Source organism: Chelonoidis abingdonii, chromosome 2 (assembly GCF_003597395.2).
Source record: "Chelonoidis abingdonii isolate Lonesome George chromosome 2, CheloAbing_2.0, whole genome shotgun sequence".
Taxonomy (NCBI): Eukaryota; Metazoa; Chordata; order Testudines; family Testudinidae; genus Chelonoidis; species Chelonoidis abingdonii.
In genome coordinates this window covers 292,612,879-292,634,370 of record NC_133770.1, presented here as the reverse complement: position 1 = coordinate 292,634,370, position 21,492 = coordinate 292,612,879, and the positions used below count along the sequence as shown (strand labels likewise).

The window sequence follows — 21,492 nt, the reverse complement described above, 5'->3', positions numbered from 1 at the left end:
GTGAAGCCATGGAAGCCGACCTCCGGTAGTGTCCCGTTCATTCTGTATCAAACACGGATTTAAAACACTGGTTTTTTTAGATCGCATTGAACAGGGCTTTATGCTGCAGCGCAGCATACAGTTACAGAAAAATGTTCGTTAAGCATGTCTGGGGTGAGCGAAATACCCCAAATTATCTCCATGAGCGATCGTGGAGGAACTCAAAAGCCTTATAGCTATATGAACATTCTGGCCAAGGAGCCTTCTCGTTCCCCATAGTAGGTAACTCAAACCCATGCATTGTGCAAGTACATTTGGTACGCAGGCATGAAGCATTGGCACTGAAGGCATGCATAAACAAACGACTGCCTTCTGCGGTGGATATGTCAGGAGAGAGTATTACCATTGTTACCTTGTAGAAAGATCAGAATGAAATAGGGGCAGACCTCGTGATTTATGCTACTGGCCAGAGCGGGGGATGGGAGGGGAAGCGACTGAGTTTTCAGCATCTGGCAAGCAGTATTCTTCCTCAGCTACCAGACAGCGCTGCGTGGAGGTGAAGTAGGTGGATCACTAGCAGCGATGTATGAATAGGAGGCATGGCTGTTGGTGGATGGAAAAGGGGGGTTTCCGGTTTTGCAGGTTCTCTTAACAGGATACAAGGCATCACATAGATCACGGTTATATGCGGCAGGAGAAGTCAAACTTTTACAGCCTTACTTACCATCAGCCGCGTGGACGTAGGATTGCCCGACCTGCGTCTGTGAGTGTGCCACACCAGTCACACAGACACTGAAATAATTAAACCGATGCCAATGCGACCCTGTATAAGAGCCACCACCCATGTGCCTGTAAAGGTGGACGGAAATCGACGTTATTGGCCTCCGGCCGGCATCCAGAGTGTAGCACTGACCGCTCTGGACAGCAATCTGAACTCGGATGCAGCGGGGAGGTAAACAGGAAAGCCACGCGAACTTTTGAATTACATTTCCTGCTTGCCCAGCGTGGAGCTCTGATCAGCACGGCTGGCGATGCAGTCTGAAATCGAAAAAGAGCTCCAGCATAGACTGTACGGGAGATACTAGGTCTGATCGCTGTATGGGGAGACAAATCTGTTGTATCCAGCTCCGTTACAGAACACGAAATGCCAAAGCGTTTGAATAAAAAAACTCCAGGGTACACAGCGCTGCGTGACAAGCGTAATGGGAAGCCAGAGACTCAATGGACGCTCATGAAGGGGGGAGGGGGTACTGAGGACTCCAGCTATCCCACAGTCCACAGTAGTCTCTGAAAGTTATTGCATTCTTGGCTGAGCTCCAAATGTCTGTAGGTTCAAACACAGTGTCTGCCGTGGTTCAGGAACAGCTCCTCAGTTTCTTCCCCCCCCCCCACAGTGAAAAAAAAGGGAAGAAATCATTCCTTGACTACTTTCTATGTCACCCTATGTGTACTGAATGCTGCTGGTAGACGGGATGCTACAGCAGTGAAGGCAGTATCGCGCCTCTCCATCTCCTCCTCTCCGGTGGTAGATGTCTTTGAGGACTGCCCACCATCCAGGAGAAAGCCATGCCTGAATAATGCTCAACGAGAGGAATTATTCCTGGTTACTCCGTAGAGATACGAATCCAGCAACGGCTAATAACCAGTTCATCATCGAACTGGGGGACTTGAAAATTTGAAAGAAATTGGGAATTGACTCGCTTATGCATGAGTCAATTCTCCGTTGGTTCTAACATTAGAGTCATCCTGCCTTGGACTGTCCATAGCCCCGGATGGCCTGCCTCCGAAGGCCTCCCCCGACATTCTTTTATCTCATAACAAGTCATTATTTCTTATTCTGTATTCCTTTACAAGCTTCATGACACAGACAAGGCGGGAGGGGCAACTGAACACGTAGCCCAGGAAGGTTGCGGAGGAGGAAAGCAACGGCGTGCGCTTCTTGCAGGGGCACCCCCTGTGAATACTGACAGGAGCAGCTGTGTGCTCTCTTGATACACTGGATTCTGTTACACTTGCCTATTTATTCTAGGCAGGACAGTGCACCACTGGACCGCTCTGGTCCGCAATCCGAAACTCGGATGCGGAATAGTGCGCGGTAAATCAGGAAAAGCCCCGAGACCTTATCAATACTTAGTTCCTGCTTTCACATGTCCAGCCTGATTTCACCGACGGGTGGCGATGCCAGTTCAAAATGCAAAAGTACTCCTGCATTGAACCCTTAGCGGGAGATACTAGTGTGACGCTGTTATGGTGAGACAAATTCTGTTTATCAGAGCTCCGTAACTAAGAAGGAAGCCAAAGCATGTGAAAAATCAACCCAGGATACACACGGTGCGTCGTGACAACGCGTACGGAAGCCAAGAGAGACTCCAACGGTGCTCATGGAGGGAGGGAGGAGGGTAACGAGAACTACAAGCAATACCAGGTCTCCACAGCGTCCTTGAAAACTATTTGCATTCTGGCTGAGCGCCCAATGTCTGTAGCTTAATACACGGTGTCTTGCGTGGTTCACGGGAACAGCTCGTCAGTCTCTTCCCCCACCCCGCACGTGAAAGAAAAAGTAAAATAAATAATTCCTTGACTACTGAAAGTCACCCTCTGTGTACTGAAGCTGCTGGCAGACGCGATGCTGTGTGCGGTGAAGAGCAGTATCCGCTCCTCTGCCCCTCCCCAGTGGTAGACGGTCGCCCAGTGAGTGCTCCTGGCTGGTTCTGGTGGGGCTCCTGGGTTGAAAATGGGAATGCTCCCTTTTTCTGACAGTGGATGGTACAGAACGGCTGGTAACTGTCTTATCTTATCACCTGGGGGCTGAGCTTTCATCAGACCCCTTCCTCTTGTGTATGAAAAGAATAAGGATTTTACTGAAACTGTACACATCATAACTGGATGGACGCAAGATGTGGACCTAGGTCAGTGTGACGCAGCCGGCGCTTATGATAGGAGAGCTGCCCAAGTGCGTAGACTGGGTGGCCTCCTCTCGTGTATGGGCCTCTCAGCATCTATAGGCACTAGATGCTCCCAGTGATGGCACAATTTTGCACTGCATTCATTTCCTAAGCCTAGATACATTTGACCTTGTTCGGCCATCAACAATAATGGGTCTTTCAATTCCCCTGGTTGAACCTTCACAACACATGGGATCTTTGTGCTAGGGCTTCTCGAGGCCATGGTAGCTCTGTTGCTAATTCTTCCTCTCCTTTTCATACTGGACTCTACTAGTTCAGGGGTCACTGCCCACTGCTTTCAACGTGGTGTGGTCCCCAGTGTAATAAGAACTATTCTTTTTTCTAAGCAGAACTCAACGCCCAGCTTGTTCGGACTAGCATGACGGGAATCCTTTGCAATCCCGATTCCTATCCACAATTATTATTATTGTCGTTTTCTCCTGGTCAGCAGTGCAGCCCCTCTCTAATCTCACAACGTGATAAACTGCTGAGAATCTGGATGTCAAAATGAGCAGCTGTGCTGATGTATGGATACACTGACATTTAAATGAGAACCTAACACTGTCTTCCTTATTCTTCTGTTTCATGGCAGCTGGGCCTCTATTTTATTAATCCGTCTGACTTTAACGTGGTCAACCTCCAAAAGTTGTGCCCTACGCTTTAGGTTATAGTCTGCGCTCGCCCTCGAATAGTCCACTCAGGCGCACCAAGTGTGTAAGTGTAAGAAGACAGCATACGAATACGACATCTAGTCCCCTAAATTCTAATACCTAGAGCCTTCAAAAATTAATTCTACATGTGATATCCTGAATCAGGTTGTGGTGGCTATTAATATTATCCGGTTATCGATTTTTATGTCCCTAGTTTTGGATTTTACTGCTGAGGTCCACCAAAGCAAACACATAACTTAAGCCAGGCCATACATGAGAGATGGTTGTAACAAAAAGAGATGAATGAACATGAACATATTTATCTAAATCCAATCAGGAAATGACACGGCTAACCAGTTTCTTGCATGTCTTTAATACTTAAAGATACTATGTTACTTTAATGTACCTATTATCATTACCATACAGAGTATTTACAATGGACCTGCGACTTCTTAAAGTTCTCGCAGTACACGAGAGTGCGAGCGCGGAATGAGCTTTTTTCAAAACTTAGCTGAATAACTTTCTTCACCTGCTCGGATGAATGATACTCTTTCGAACTTCAATTGTGGTTAATGCCATACACTGTCCGACCCATAGTATTCGCGAGAACGGCCTCAAATGCTCATATCAGTTTGCTGTCTGAAGTGTGCAGTTCTTGCAAAGCCTTCTACTCGAGCGAGGCATTCGGCGGAGTGAACCTGGTACAAATGTGGGAGCTAGATCAAACAACTATCGGTATCCACACAGACGTTCAAGGAAAGAATACCCAGATAAGACAGAAAAAGCGTATGATAGGATCATGGCAAATTTGCTAATTCACACGTGTAGCCTCCAGATTATGAATGATAGACTTTATTGTATCCCTTTCAATTTTCTCGTGCTGGCTACCACCCGGTGGGTGGTGAATGGGGATGGAGTTGTGAGCTTTTCCAGCGGATGATTTGTTATCCTTCAAAATTAATGTGACTTAGGCTATATTCTTGTAAGTCTACATACCAGTGGCACTTACAGTCAAATCTCGCGAACGCAATAATAAGCTAATCATGAGTCTTTTAGCAAATGTGAATTTGACTGTGCTTTTTAGTAGTAGGCGTGTTGTCTTGACTCTGTCCAAGCCAAAGCCTTCCTACCGGAAGCCAGATTCCAGTCTCTGGGAGCAATCATACAGAACCTCAGAAAGCATCCTGTCACCACAGTAAGAATCTGCCTGAAGCTTCTGGGGCACATGGCTTCCTGCATGTACGTGGTGAAGTACATGAGGTTGTGACTAAGACTGCTCCAAGTCTGGGTAGCATCAGTGTGCCATCCTGGCCAAGACAGCTTGGCTGTGATGGTCACGCTTCCCCCTCATATGATCACCTCCCTCCTGTGGTGGTTGGACCTGAGGTCGGTCTGTGCAAGTGTTCCATTCGCCAAACCTCAACTGTGGATGTCTCTGGTCACTGATGCCTCCAGACTAGGCTGGGGAGCTCATCTAGGGGTTCTCGAGGTCCTCTGGTCTCAGGAGGAGCTCTTACTTGACATCAGTGTGAGAGAACTCAGAGCAGTATATCTTGCAATGCCTGACAAGCAGCTTGACCTGGAAGGCAAGTGTGTGTCGGTGCTTACAGACAACATGACAGTGATGATCTATATAAACAGACAGGGTGGAGCATGCTCCTCTCACCTATACCAGGAAGCCCTCTACCTCTGGGAATTCTGTATAACCTGCTCGATTCATCTCAAGGAGTCCTTCCTTCCAGGGGCTCAGAATGTGCTAGCGGATCATCTCAGCAGATCCTTCATCAACCACAAATAATGGTCCATTTGCCTGGACGTTGTGATGGATATTTTCCAGAGGTGCTGGAGTCCCCAGGTATCCCCGTTTGCAACAAAATACAAGAGGTAGTGCCCACAGTTCTGCTTCTTTCAGAATCTCAGTCTGAGCTTGATCTCGAATGTATTCCTTATCCCCTCTGGAAGGACCATCTTTTCTACACATTTCCACTCATTTTGCTCATATATAGGATCCTTCTGAAGGTCAAAAGAGATGAGACTCACTTCATCATGATAGCGTTGGGCTGGCCGCATGAGCATTGTTTCATCATGCTCCTGAATCTGTCCTTAGAAACACCAATCACCTTGTCTCTGTTTCCGGGTCTAATATCTCAGGATCCCAGGCATCTGCAGCATCCAGCCATCAAGTTCCTTCATCTCACAGCCTAGAAGCTCCATGGCTGAACTCCTTGGAGCTGGCATGCTTGGGCTCAGTTCAGCAGGTTCTGTTATGGAGCAGAAAGCCGTCCTCCAGGGCTATGTATTTGGCAAAATGGAAGAGATTCTCAATCTGGTGAGGCCAGAAAGGGATCTTGCCCTCTCAGGTGACTGTTCCATGTATTCTGGACTACTTGCTACACACCTAAGGCAGCAAGGGTTGTCAGTATCTTCAATTAGAGTGCACCTGGTGGCTATCTCAGCCTTTCACCTGAGGGTGAATGGCAGGTCCATTTTCACTAATGCACTCTGTAGCCGTTTTCTTAAGGAATTCGGTAGGCTATACCCACAGGTAAAGCAGCCTATCCCACCCTGGGACCTTAACTTGGCACTATCCAGACACATGGGGGCTCCTTTTGAGCTTTTGGCGACATGCTACTTGTCCTGGCCATCATCTCAGCCAGGAAGGTCTTGGAAATCAGGGCCCTTACTTCGGAACCATCATACATGGTTTTCTTAAAGGACAGAGTCCAGCTATGTCCTCACTCAGCCTTTCTTCCTAAGGTGATGTCAGTTTCACAATAAGCAGGACATTTTCCTCCTGTTTTTTTTTTTCCCCCCAAAGCCACATGCTAATAGTCAGGAGCAGAGACTTCACTTGCTAGATGTCAGGCGAGTGCTGGCCTGCTACATAGAGAGGACCAAATCATTCAGAAAGACTACTCAGCTGTTTGTGGCAGTGGCTGATAGAATGAAGGGCTTCCCAGTGTCTGCCCAAAGAGCTTCAAGGATTGCCACTTACATCCGCATGTGCTACGATCTGGCAAAAAGCCCTGCTCTGGCAGCACACTTCACAATGGTGCAAGCATGTTCACTGGCGTTGGGCAGTTTCCCATCCAGGATATCTATAGAGTGGCTATGTTGTATTCAGTTCACAGCTTCACTACCTGCTAAGCCATCATGCAGCAGGCCAGAGACGACGATGGACTTGGCAGGGCAGTACTGCAATCTGCCTGTTGTTGAACTCTAAATCCACCTTCTGCATCTGCTTGGGAGTTACCTACTTAGGAAAGGACATGAGTAAGCACTTGAAGACAAAAAAACTGTTACTAAACTTTCTGTAACTGTTCTTCCAGGTGTGCATGTCCATTCTCAAACCCACTCTCCTACTCCTCTGTTGGAGTTGCCGGCAAGAAGGAACTGAGGAAGCGGTAGGTCGGCAGGTTCCTATGTACAGTGCCATGAGGTTGTGAATCCAGGGGCCGCCAGAGCTGACCCAATGGATACCACTTAGGGAAAAACTGTTCCAGTGATTATGCACATAGTACACACTCACATACGTGGGAATGGACATGAGCAACACATCTGAGAGAACAAGAAGTTATGGAAAGGTTAGTAACAGTTTTTTCTGAGTCTGTTGACCTTATTCACTCCTTCCATTCCTTAGAATCATGAAACCTATCATATGATGATCACTTTCAGTCAAATTGCCTTACATCTTCATATTGGCTACCAATTCCTCCCCATTGGTTAGAATCAAGTTTAATAGGGCTGTCCACTTGGTTACTTCCTCAACTTTCTGAAACAAAGGCAATGTCTACACAACCACTTATGTTGGTATAACTTATGTCATTCAGCAGTGTGAATAAGCCACCCTCTTCAGGAACATAATTTACACCAACCTAAGCGCTGGTGTGGATAATGCTATGTTGGCAGGAGAGCTTCTCTTGCTGACATAGCTACCGCCATTCATTGGGGATGTATTAAGTCAGTCAACAGGAGAGCTCTCACGTTGGTTTAGAGCGGCGACACTAGAGCTTACAACGGTGCAGCTGCATCACTGTAAGCTCTCATGCACAGCCTCTGTCATGTAAGCTGCTCCCAGCTACTTGCAAGCGAATGACACTAGCCAATATCTCTGGTCCCAGAAACAACCATAGGAATCTCTGTCTTGCACTGTCCAGTTATTCCCACTGGATGCTGCAAGCTTATAAGTTTGTCAGTTTTTACAAAGAAATTGATGTGTACCAGGCTTGTTCTCCCAAGGAGAGTTTCTGACACACAGCAAACCAAATTCACAAATAAACAAACAGATTTATTAACTGTAAAGAGAGTTATTAAATGATAAGTCAAAGCATAACAAGTCAGATTTGGTCAAATGAAATAAAAGCAAAACACATTCTAAGTTGATCTTAACACTTTCAATGTCCTTACCAACTTAGATGCTTCTCACCACAGGCTGGCTCTTCAGCCAGCCTCTCCCCTTTGATCAGTGGTTTAGTTGCTTGGTGGTGGTGTCTTAGATATAAGTGGAAGAGAGAGAGCATGGCAAAATGTCTCCCTTTTTATCATGTCCTTTCTTTCCTTTTGGCTTTGCCCTCCCTAATCCCACCGAGTCAGGTGAGCATTGCCTCATCACAGTCCCAGACTGCCCAGAAGAAGTGGGAGGTGAATCCCTCCAGGGTCTAACAGATTCTTTTGTTGCTGCCTAAGCCAGTGTCCATTGTTCCTGTGAGGTTGGGCTAGATTTGTCTTATCCATGCCCTGATGAGGTGTGAACTGCCTCTCTGTTCTTGGAGGGTTTTTGCATGGGCTTGCTTTAAACCATGAGGATACATTTTCAGCCTTGTAACTGTATACATGAAATTATAACCTATAACATGACTGTGACAATTACTATAACATCACTATAAAAAGCATTCTCAGTGTATTATGAGCCTTCCAAAGACACACAAATTTTACATTGGATACCACACAATCATTTTATAAAGACGAACATGGGGGTGTAGGGAGTTCCCCCTGAGGTACAGTGTGTCACAGGGAGCTCCTCCCGCCTGCCTGCTGCTTTCCTCCCAATTTGCCTCCTCACCCCACCTACCGCTTGCCTCCCGCTTGCCTCCTCACCGCGCTTGCCTCCCACCTCACCTTCCTGCTGGTGGGGCCTCCGAAAGCATGAGGCTGGGGCGGTCGCCCTGATTCATTATACCCAAAGGAGGGCTCTGGTCTTGTGTTTTGGATATTTGTTGGTTGTTCTAGAAATGCTTCCTCCTCCTCCTCTTCCTGATTTGGGGGTCTATAGTAGACTCTTAAACATAACATCACCCATATTTTTTGCCCCTTTATCTTTACCAGAGACTCAACTGGTCTGCCTCTCTCCTCCTTCTAGACAGTGTGCATTTTTCAATTAGCTTTTCATTGATAAAAATCTTCATTTTTTGAGTAGTTTTGCCAAACTTGTTTAATATAACTGCTATTCTCATTCTTTAACAAATCCATTAGAGAACATGTGTGAGCTCAACATTATTCTCTGAGTATAATGGAGAGTATTCTTGGAGTCAGTAGTAAAATTGTTTTTTGTTATATTTAAGGATCCAGTGTACTCAAGAGACGTTGAAGACGGCACACATTGGTTTCTCTAGTCATTCTGTGATCCAGTCTAAGGGGAAATTCAGGCTGGTTGTGACCTTTGAAAGCTCAAACCTTCAGTATACACATTGTATACCCATTTTTCAAGTTATTTCTGCATTATTGGTCTTAATTGTTTTTAATTCAACGCATACGAGTAGGGTGACCAGACAGCAAATGTAAAAAATCGGACAGGGTGGGGGGTAATAGCAGCCTAAGTAACAAAAAGACCCAATAATCGGGACTGTTCCAATAAAATTGGGACATCTGGTCACCCTACATATGAGGAACAAAGCCATTAGCGAAGCCAGGCTTTCTAACTAAGTTGTGGAGGGGATGGGTCATTGGTGGTAACTTTTTCAATTGAGAAATATGCTTGAAAAGGCACCATACATACATTTAAAGAGTGTTTGGAGGAAGACTAACCCTTGTGCTGCCTCGTGGGTTCCGCCACTGCTTCTTGATTATGTCTTAAATATCCAGCAAGAAATTCGAGATATTCAAGGGACTACTTTCACGCAATGACAAAAGCCAGTACTTTGAAGAAATATATTTAATTTACGTAACTATAGGTAGAAAAAAATGAACAATTTATTCTTACTGGATAGTTCTTGTGATATGCTAAACAACTGGTAGCTTCTTGAAGTTGTTACAGATAATCCTGGTTCATTACCTTGTATTACTTTGCAGATGAGTCCTACTGTATAATTGAATAAATCATCATTATGGCGAAGGATGTCAAGTATTAGTGAAAACCCAAAGGGAAATGGAACCCTTGAGAAGAGTATTAAGAAACTGCTTACAGCTCTTTAGCTTTCATAAACTGATGAGCTTTTTTGAAATTGATTATATTTTAAATATTACATTGGATTATTATAGTCCTATTAAATAGCTTTAGTATCATGGTTGTTATGAGAAATAAAACCAGAGATTTTTGTGACCCAGTTAAAGTGATTAGTGTTATAAAATACTGACTTAGCATCTACAGAAGTAAGAATGTACAAAACATCCCTATTAGGAACCACCTAATAATGTCAAATAAAATTATGAAACTAGTATACCATTAGTAGTGGCTGTTAGTAAGTGGCAGGGGGTAGATGAATCCCCAAACTTTTCCCTGCAAAGCTAGTATTTTTGAGAATATGTAGCTCTAGCTACTCCTTCTTCCAAAAGTGCAATATGGGCTAAATCCATCCCCAAAGTGTTTTTTTTGTCATGTGGAGTGGCCCTTTAAAAGGGCTTCAGGAAGGATGATTTTTGTCAGCTGGGCCTGCCAGGATCACTAAGAGGTAGGAAATGGAGGTAGCCAAGACCACTCTGCTCCTAACCTTCCATGGAGCCAGGGATTTGGTGTCACATGGCTTCACCATCCCATCTGCTTCCAGCAGCACCAGCAGGTTTCCCTTTACTGTCTCAGGAATCCTAAAGATGTCTGCAATTTTGGACCTCGGTACACTTTTTGTGGAGCTGGACAATTGACTCTGGGGGATGAGGTGGGAAAATTAATAGAGGGTTAGGTATGGCAGGCTCTGGCAGTACCATTATAGTCCTGGACTACAATGACCTTAGAGCAAATACACAATAATTGTTCATTGATGTCTCTATCCTATTGAAGCTCACACTGGCAAGGATCCACCCCTGCACTGGGCAGCAACAGAGAGAGTGATAGAAACCCTTGTGTTGGCTAGGCATTCAGCAGGAATGGTCTTTTTCTATTTTCAGGGAAGGAGTTTATTGTTTGAAAGAGCAATGAGGACGGTTTATATTTTTCTATGTAAAAAAAGCCAAACTGATAATGCTGCATAGGGAAGTGTTTGGGTATATGTTCTCCATAGAAAAGAGAAATATAAAAATAATTGGAAGTGAGCCACAGATTTGTTTTTTTCAGGGAAGGATGAAGGTTGGAAAGGAGGTGAATGTTAAGGCAGCACAGGAGTTTAAGGTATTTAAAAAACTTTCAAAGTTGATTCAGAACCATTGAACTATACACGTTTGACCTAATGTTCTCAAATTAAGGGATGTGGAGCACTTCATAAGTACTTTATGGCAAGTTGACTAATCATACGATGTTGACTTTCCTCCTTTCTAGTTGCAGAATTTCATTTATACAATTGAAATATATGAAATCCTTTTTCTAATATCTATGTAGATATAATTTATGTAGTTGCAATCTTGAGTAGAAATGGTCTTTGCAATTGTGAATGAATGAAGAGATGCTCTGTGAAAGGATTGTAATGTCTACACTATGGAAAAAATTTGAAAATGCTATGTTCTATCGCCTCACTTCTTTGTTCATGTTCCAGTTATCTCTTCCTGCCCCCTGCTCTTATATTTTGTTACTTGTTTAGCCTTGTCTTAAATTAGATTGTAAGCAATTTGTGGCATGGACTATCTCTGTCAATGTTTGTACAGCATCAAGCCCAGTGAAGCTACGATCTAGTTCGGATCTCTGGGTCCTGTCATAATACAAATAATAAATAGTGGTACTAAACAGAAAGATTGAAATTTCTTTGAGTTAATAATAGATTTGTACAATTGTTGTTGCCTTTTCTTTCTGGATCTCAAGTCCACAGCTCTTTCTAATATACTTCGTAATAATAAGGTCAAATAGATGACTGATCTGCACAGGATAGCTTACAATAGGTTTCTTGTTTTCAGTAGTTACTTACAGAATTGAATCCATCATTTGAGTGTCTTTGCTTTGAGAGAGACTTGGAATGAACAAATATTAACATCTCAGCGTGTTGTTGTGCTGGTAACTCACCCTTCCAGATTTTGTGAGGGTTGTAGTGTATTTGTGTTTTGATTTTATAAATAGTGTAAAAATTACTGTTTGGCTCCAAGGAATTCAGTTTTAGTCTATGCTCTGTGTATGAGTAACAACCTCTTGATGTAATTGGAAAGAGTCTACTTCATTTTGGGTACTAACAAAAAAATCACAGATTATGGTGTATAAATATTCTTCATTCAGTCAGCAATTTGATAGTTTTCACTTGCAGGTTTCATGCTTTTTAAGAGGTTATATTCTTCTCACAGTGCATATCCTTAATTCCTACTAGCATTAATTGGGGTTAAACATTTGCGCTGAAAACCTCCCCCTTAAGCCTTCTGTAATACTGCTAAGAAAATGTAATTAGACAGTAAATGGTTGTGAATGTGTAATTAAATACAGCCAATTTCAGCATGTGAATTAGTTTCATATTAAACAACAAGTCTTGATTTATGCAGTCAACTTACTTTTTAGCACTCCCTTGCCAGGACAATATTACTATGTTAAAATATGGAGAAAGCCAGAGCACTGAAATATTTTACAAGTTGCAATCAGAATCACTGTATTCTTACTACTACTATAGTGAGACCTTTGTGATAAGCATCTACCAATTAGTAGTAGTGTTGTTCCTCGACCTTTTCCCTTAATCCCCATGCTTTTTTATACTTCTAATATTGAATGAATTTAGTTTGTAATGTTGGTATGTCTCTGTACTTGATATGGTATACTGAGCTCTGAGTCTTCCTTGCCACCCTCAAGAAAGAGCTCCCAAGTTACCTGCTCTTTCCTGAAGAGAATTAAAAGGAAGTGCATGAGGTCCTCAACTGATGGTTAATCTGGTCTCCTGTTAGTAACTGATCTATCAGTGTCACTGGTCCTCTTTTTTTTAAATAAATGAAGCTGCCAAATCCTATTCAGCTCATGTACATGAAAACTTGTGTTCCTATTACTGCTACTCTTTCCTCATTCTTTCATAGATTCTAGGACTGGAAGGGACCTCGAGAGGTCATAGAGCCCTGTCCCCTGCCCTCATGTCCCTGTGTTGTGTTCACTCCTTACCATCCTGTTGCATTCTGGTACTTGATTCCATGAGGTGCTGAGCACTCTGACCCAGATGCAGAAAGGCACTTACCCATGTAAGTAGTCACCACAGAAGTCAATGGGACTTCTCAAGTGTTTAAAGTTAAGCATGTGCTTAAGTGCTTTTCTGGATTGTTGCCAGAGTACTTAGTACCTCATAGGATTAAGCTCTTTGGGGCAAGAGCTGCCATTTATTTTATGTTTGTACATTCCCCAGGTCATTAAAGTAACCAATCCACCTCTAGCCTTTGCAGTTTCAGTCTCCTAACACAGTGGTTCTCTACCAGGGGTATATGTACCCATAGGGGTATGCAGAGGTCTTCCAGGGGGTACATCAACTCATCTAGCTATTTGCCTAGTTTTACAACAAGCTACATAAAAAGCACTAGCAAAGTCAATACAAACTAAAATTTCATATGGACAATGACATGTTTATGCTGCTCTGTATGCTATACACTGAAATGTAAGTACAATATTTATATTCCAATTGATTTATTTTAGAATTATATTGTAAAAATACTCAATTTTTCAGTAATAATGTGTTGTGACACTTCTGTATTTTTGTCTAATTTTGTAAGCAAATGGTTTTTAAGTGAGGTGAAATGTAGGGGTACGCAACACAAATCAGACTCCTGAGAGGGTTGCAGTAGTCTGGAAGGGTGCATACTCCAGCAGGAAATTGAGTTGTGGAGGTTGTCTGGGAATTTGCATTTGACTGTAGGGATAGCTCTGAGTACTAGCATCTCTGTAGCAATATGTCAGCAGCAGTTAGCACTACTGTTATGGTACAACAGTGGTAGTCACTTCTGGTTTTAAATGTGTAATTATTTTTTACAGACTTCCAGTGGGTCCAAGGAGATGTATGTGAAGTTCAGCTGATGGTGTACAATCCTATGCCCTTTGAACTCAGAGTAGAAAACATGGTATGCATCTTTCCAAATTATTGTTTTATCATTATTTTGTGACAATATTTTTTCAATTCTCCACCATTTAATTTTCCAGTGTTGTTTATGTAAAGCAAACAGTTAAAACTGTATTAAACTGATAAAGAGAAATTCTCAGTCATATAACAACATAATTGCCTCATTTAGTCCTTTTCACCTTCTGAAGTAGATAACTGATACTAGAAATAAGGCATATATTTTTAACAGTGAGTGAATAACCATTGGAACAATTTACCAAGAGTCATGGTGGATTCTCCTTCACTGACAATTTTTAAATCAAGATTGGATTTCTTTTAAAAGATACACTCTAGGAATTATTTTGGGGAAGTTCTTTGGCTTGTGCTTTACAGGAGGTTGGACTAGGTCAGGGGTAGGCAACCTATGACACGGGTGCCAAAGGCAGTATGCGAGCTGATTTTCAGTGGCACTCACTGTCCGGGTCCTGGCCACTGGTCCGGGGGGCTCTGCATTTTAATTTAATTTTAAATGAAGCTTCTTAAACATTTAAAAAACCTATTTACTTTACATACAACAATAGTTTAGTTATATATTATAGACTTACAGAAAGAGATCTTCTTAAAAACTTTAACATTTATTACTGACACGTGAAACCTTAAATTAGAGTGAAAAAATGAAGACTTGGCACGCCACTTCTGAAAGGTTTCTGACCCCTGGACTAGATGATCACAATGGCCTTAGAATCTATGAATTATAATGACAGTGAAATGAAATTCTTTGCCATTCAGAGTGCATGGATGCTTTACAATTACTGATGTACAAATGCTGGAATGCTGAGGCCTGGCATATAATGGCTGCAGGACTATTTAAATATCTTATTGTTGTTCTTGTTTGCTGAGCAATAACCTGGACTGAATAAACCAAACCCTGAACTCATACTTAAGCATCATTTTAACCCAGGGAATGATTGTGTCAGAATTATCAGGGCACATCTTCAGCTTGCTATGCTACTGTGTACTCTACCTGTATAGTTTTCGCCCACATAATACCAAAAGGCAGATTTATCAGTGGTGGTCTGATTTATTTTGTTACATATTCACCGCCACCAAACTCTTTAACCTGAGAAACATCAAGTTATTAAATGAGGAGGAGCTGTGATTTTTAGTATAAACGTCAACTGCTGGCTCCGTTGTCCCACAGTACTTGTATTACTAGTTGTATCATTGTAATGCTATATTCCTTAACTTTTTTTTTCTGATCATTACAGTCATCTAGTATTTCACTATGTCCACTGATGTGGCTAGTAAGATGATATACACAACCATGTGACATCGCATAGCATAATTATTAAAACGTCTTTCCAGCCACTAGAGGTCACATTTTTTTTAATATAATAAAACTCATACTAATAGCTTGCCATGCTAGAAAGAATCCTGTTAAAGCAGCTAACACACCTGTCATAAACGTATAGCTAAGGGTAGCATAAAATCCCTCTTTACCCTGTAAAGGATTAAGAAGCTCAGATAACCTGAGTGACACCTGACCAAAAAGACCAATAAGGGGAGAAAATACTTTCAAATCTGTGGAGGAAGGCTTTGGTCTGTGTGTCTCGGAGCCAGCCAAGAAACCAGGCAAGGAAACTGCATCATCTTAAGTATAGCTGAACTAAGCATCTAGTCTTGCAGAAATAGTTAGTAATAGCAGAAAAGAAATGCATTAGATTACCCTTTTGTTTTAGCTTGTGAATTTTCCCTGTGCTAAGAGGGAGGTTTATCCATGTTTTTGTAAACTTTAAGGTTTATCCATGTTTTTGTAACTTTAAGGTTTTGCTCTGTGTTCTTGAGTCTTCTGTTGTTCTGTAAAGTACCTACCATTCTGATTTTACAGAGGTGATTCTTTTACCTTTCTTTAATTAAAATTCTTCTTTTAAGAACCTGATAGATTTTTTTCATTGTTCTTAAGATCCAAGGGTTCAGGTCTGTGTTCACCTGTACCAATTGGTGAGGATATTATTCTCAAGCCTCCCCAGGAAAGGGGATTTAGGGGTTTGGGGGGATATTTGGAGAAGGCAGGGCTCCAAGTAGCCCTCCCTGAATGTTTGTTTAAATCACTTGGTGGTGGCAGCGATACTAAGGCTAGAAAGGAATTTGTGCCTTGGGGAAGTTTTTAGCCTAAGCTGGTAAAAATAAGCTTTAGGGGGGTCTTTCATGAGGTTCCCCACATCTTTACCCCAGAGTTCAGAGTGGGGAAGGAACCTTGACACACACAAACATAAAAAGGAAGATGAGTCCAAATTACCTTGACTCGGTTTTTTAAAAATTTAATTATATTTCATAAAATTAATGTATATCTCTAGGAACCCTTTCAACTAAAAAGCTGGTTTAGAGTCTATATAATTAATGTATCGGAGGGGTAGCTGTGTTAGTCTGGATCTGTAAAAGCGGCAGTCCTGTGGCACCTTCTAGACTAACAGACGTAATGGAGCGTGAGCTTTCGGGGGTGAATACCCATTTCGTCGGATGCGTGTCACCCATGAAAGCTCATGCTCCAATAAGTCTGTTAGTCTGTAAGGTGCCAGAGGACTCTCTGCTGTTTTTATATAATTAATGTGCAACTTGTTCATGAAATGACAATCTTTGGATCTGATTACTTGTTAATAAAACTGTTCAATCAGGGTAAACATACTTGCACAGATAGTTGTGAACTATGAATGTACACTTGTATAGATGATTCTAATCAGTACTTATGTGCTATGCACAGACTAATTGTAGTAATGTTCGGGCTACTATAGATATGGTTATTAGCATCTGTAGCCTTTTATTTAAAGTGAATTTTGTAATATGATATTATACTACTGTGGGTTCAACTCTGGCAGCTACTTTCAAACTTAACAGAGTGAAAGTCACCTCCATTGCTTATTTTAGATTTAGAGTCTTTAGAAAGACATAAAGGCCCAGGGTAGTGACCACACATACGTTCACAAGTACAAGGTCTATCTGTTTTACGAGTTTTATTAAAGTTACAATCAGTTATGATTATCCAAGCATAAAGAAATTCTTTATAGACCTACGCACAAGTTACAAATATAGTTATACTCACATCCTTAACAAAAGTGTTAGGGTTAGATGGGTATAGGGTGACCAGATGAGACATGAAATATTGGGACATGGGGAGGGCGAGCAGGAGGGTGGCTGGTGGAGTGCCAAAAAAAAATAAAAAGCCGCCGGAGCATAGGAAAAAAAGTTGGTGGGTGTTGAGCACCCACCGGCAGCTCCCCAACCCCCACCGCATCCTGCTTCTCCTCCCTTTCTCCTAGCACTTGCGCCACCGTACTGCTGATTCGCGCAAGCCTAGGAGGGAGGAGGAGGAATACGGCGTGCTTGGGGAAGAGGTGGGACCAGGGTGGGGATTTGGGGAGCGATTCAATGGGGTGGGGCTGGGGGTGGAGTTGGGGGCACGAGCCCCCTCCGCCTGTGCGTCAGAGTGCAAAATATTGGGACAATTTGTGTCGCAGCCGAACATTGGTTGGGACGCGGGACAAACAAGTAAATATCGGGACAGTCCCGATAAAATCAGGATGTCTGGTCACCCTAGATGGGTCTCTCTTGGATTGATCATCAGTAGAGGGATGGTTCTTCCTGGAGTTTCCTTTAGGAAGCTCAATTTTCCCACTCTGGGCACCTTCTCTAATAATGTAATTCTGACTATACCTCATTAGCATTTCTGGACATAGTCCACTTTTGTGGATAGGGCGTGTTAGAGAAATGTGATTACCCAGGTATCTTGTAAGCAAAAAATTACTTTTGTTGTTAATTTTTCAGTGTCACTCATTGATACATCTTTTCCCATAATCTTAGGGCATTGGGTTATTCTTTGGTTGCTTACTTGCATCAGCATTTCTTCTCTCCAAGGCCTAAAATAGCTAAGTTAAAACCTTACAGGCCTCAGCCTGTAGGCCTTGCATTTTAGCCCCACTTACTTAGCTATCTAATGCATAATTATCCCTTCTAACTGTGATCACTTTTATAGTTCTATAAATCTACAGTTTAACTATTTAACATATGATTAACATATGTCATGTCACATATAATCATAACAACAAAATAAACGAGCAATAAACTAAAATCATTGGCTACAGATCATAAAAAATCATATTTGTTGAAGTCCCTTTGGGTTTCATTTTTATTGCCATCCCTGAGGAAAGCAGACATTCAAATTATGCAAGGTCATGACTTCAGTTACTTTTAATTCCCTAGTCAGTGTTCTACAAATATATATATAAAAATTCCCCTCTCGCCCTATGGGTGGTATGTGTCTTCCTCAACCTCGGGTCCTCTACCAGAGGCCTGGGAGTTTGAGGGTTCTGTGCAGTATCTTAGCTGTTCCTAGCACTGCACTCTTCTGGACAGAGAGCTCTGATGTTGTTCCTTGGATCTGTTTGGATAGCCGACTCACCCAGCTTAGGAGTCAAAGCCCTGAAGTGGCTCCTACCGACCACTGGGACCGGAACTTTGGCCTCACTTTCCACATCCTCTCGTAGTTCTCTTTCCAGCCCTGGTACTTCTCGCAGCTTCTCATATCCTTCTTCCTGAGTTTTGCTGAGTCGGACTTGGCACTGCTATAGGTCTACACCGATCCGCTGTCTTGCGTCTTGTCTAGTTACGGGCACAGGCGTGGGACGATGTCTGGTTAGATTTGGCCGAGGGTACCTGCCGTCTGTTCTGGAGCTGGAAGTCCCACAGATCTGTACGCCCGGCCTATTCTCCCACAACCTTCTGTGAATCTCCCATCTGTCTTGGGAGGGTATAGCCGAGACGCTGCGTGACAGATGTTCCTGACGACAAATGCCCAGCCCGCTTGTTGTGCCGTCGTTCAGGTTATGGGGCTGTTCCTGCCTGCATCTTACACCGTCTGCCGGACTGATGTGTTGGGACTATAGTGGCTGTTATGAGAGTGCTGTTGGTGAATTGTCTGTGGTCTTATCAGTTTACAAATAAATGGTTTGATTCAGTTGCGTCAAATGTTGGACTGGTACTGTAACATTGCATTTTTGTGATCCAAAAGTTTATTGATTCGCGATGTATTGTCATAATATGCAAATTTGCTCTGGTCTTGCCATTTGGATCACTAAAGTCATGGGTTTAATAAATATTTTATGCTTCTTGGTTTATTAATATATATGTGTGGGTGGTAGCTACAGTTCACTTGACTCTTTCCAGGGTCCATCTTGGAGTCTGAAGTTGACGCCTGATTCTCCTTCCATAAACAAACACAGTTCTCTCAACTTCATCCTGGCCAGACATGCGCAGTATTGATGTGCTGTGTGGGTGCTATACCTGCCCTCTTTGTTTGACACTTAAACTCGAATCAACACTCTCGGCACTATTAAAAGGGCCACTCATTGTGGTAAATTGCTTGATTTTCACGGAAATGCCAACTCTTTCTCTGACTTTTCGTTTGCCTTTCCCTTTTCTGACAATCACTTTATCTTGTCGATTGTATCCCCATGTTTCCTTCCATTTTCCTTCAATCCATCCGTGTGCATTGATTTCCTTCTCCTTATCCCACAGTCCTCCTGTGCCGTTGTCCCATATCTTTTGAATGCGCTTCGGTTCGCTCATTTCCCAACACCCAGAACTTGGGATCCTGCTGGGATTTGTCTTCATTCCTGCTGCTCTTGGTTCCTCCGCTCACCGTTTGTCGGCCTTTTCCCTGCCAACCTGTTACTCGCGATAATAACATAAATGAACCTCCACTCCTGGCGGCTGATTCCACCATCCAATCTTGCATCTTCAACAATCCTCAAGGATTTGTGCTTTCAGCTTAATGATGTCAGAAAAGCTTAGAAGCTAGACAATTCAGAATGGAAAGGAAGCATGGGTTTTTAACAGGGAGAGGTAGATTAAACACTGGACTACATACCTAGGAATTATAGTGGCATACTCAATCAATTTAAGACTGCATGTATGTTGTAAAAGAGATGCTATAGGCTGAAACAGAACTAATATGGCGGTTGAACAGAAGGATTAACGGGTAAGGGTTCGTATGGCTTTGTGTTGATTCAGGGAGGTGCAAGACGCTGTGGTCATAATGTTCTTCCTGGGTTAAGGAAAATCTGAGAAATTTGGAACCAGCTTAGAACATCCGCAACAATCCTCTTTGCTTCGTCGACTTCTCAGTTCCTGGCTGACAGCGAGTCTATCTTCGCGTCGACTCAGCCACACAATTTGAGTTGTTGTCTCTTCTTTCCCAGCACTTTCCATTCATGGTCTAAATTCTTGTCTGTGACACCTCTAAAGAGCTGGCCTTTTCCTCGTCTCTCCACATAGTGCAAATTCTAATTCGGGAGAGGTTTGAAATGTTTTTCCGCAGACGTATAGGTGAATTGCAATGGCTTGTCGAGTAAATGCAGAGGTGGATTAGGTCAGCACGAAGTTTTGCATTGGTGAGCCAGAAGGCAGGGAGAACATAGGCTTGGATAGGAGAGAAGGTGCTGTCTGAACACTTATCGGATACCTAGGGCCAGCATAGCAAGACAAGTACTTTAGAGGAAGATGTAAGGGTACGGGGAACGACAACCAAGGCAAACAGGAACAGGACTAAAGAAAAAGCAAACCAGTCCTGCATCATATCCACTCATTATTATGATTGAGGAGGTAAAGAAATTGCTTCATTAAACCTGGGTATTGGGGTGCCAATTTAGGGCATGAGTGTCAATGTGCCTGGAATGCACAATTGGAAATTCTAGGGTATATACTTTGCTTATTCTCAAAACTCAAATTCTGGTGTCAAAACTTGCCCGAAGATAAGAAGCACCCCCAGCGGTCCTACCGCCTCTGCATTTGCCAAGCCCTCCTCTTTATCCTCAGTGTGTTGCAAAATGCTACCACAGGCCTTTGTAAAAGCTTAGTTGGCACAAGGGTCTGAAAATAGGTGTTTTAGAAGAATGTATCGTTGGTACTCACTCTGCTGATGGCCGGGAATATTAGAATAGTTTGGAGAAGCACTGGGACTAATCCCTAAGAGTGTAGCATTGGCTCGTTTCCGGTTTGGTATTTATTAAGTTTTCACATGGAAGACAGATGCAAGTGTTTATAAGAGAGCTATGAAACTCTGTCGATCTTACGAGATAGAGAATGTAATTTTTTTTCTCTTATGGTGATGTTACAAGATTAATGCATCTGAAAAATACTCTTGCTTCCTTGAGTGCTGATCAGTCAGGACTTGTCCCGGAAGAGTGGTGAGTTCTAAAGTGAGCTGAACAGAATTCAAAATCATTTATTATAAACTATTTAGATGATTGAATGTTGGAAAAAAGCACATGTTGGCTAGAACAAATAGTTTCTGAGAATATTAATAGCCCATGTTTTAAGTGTCTTAAATTATAATTTCATACCATTCAGCGGCAGCATAGGATTTTAGAATCAGTCCTATTTATTTCACCTCTTATATCTAGGGACTGGCATAGAATGTGATTTTTTTTTCGTTTAACTGGACAGAATTTTAATGGTATGAATCAACTGGTAAATGTTGGAATCACATTTCCCACGCCCACACACACAAAGCCC

At 42.6% G+C, this 21,492-nt stretch overlaps 1 protein-coding gene across 2 annotated transcripts in view; it reads left to right on the top strand.

The window, feature by feature from the left end:
• TRAPPC9 (trafficking protein particle complex subunit 9) overlaps positions 1 to 21,492 on the top strand; it is a 908,789-nt gene that overhangs the window by 91,876 nt on the left and 795,421 nt on the right. For both annotated transcript variants that reach the window (XM_075063274.1, XM_075063275.1), the window contains exon 12: positions 13,860 to 13,945. In XM_075063274.1, coding sequence (XP_074919375.1) covers positions 13,860 to 13,945 — 86 coding nt within the window. The remainder of the gene's footprint in view (positions 1 to 13,859; positions 13,946 to 21,492) is intronic.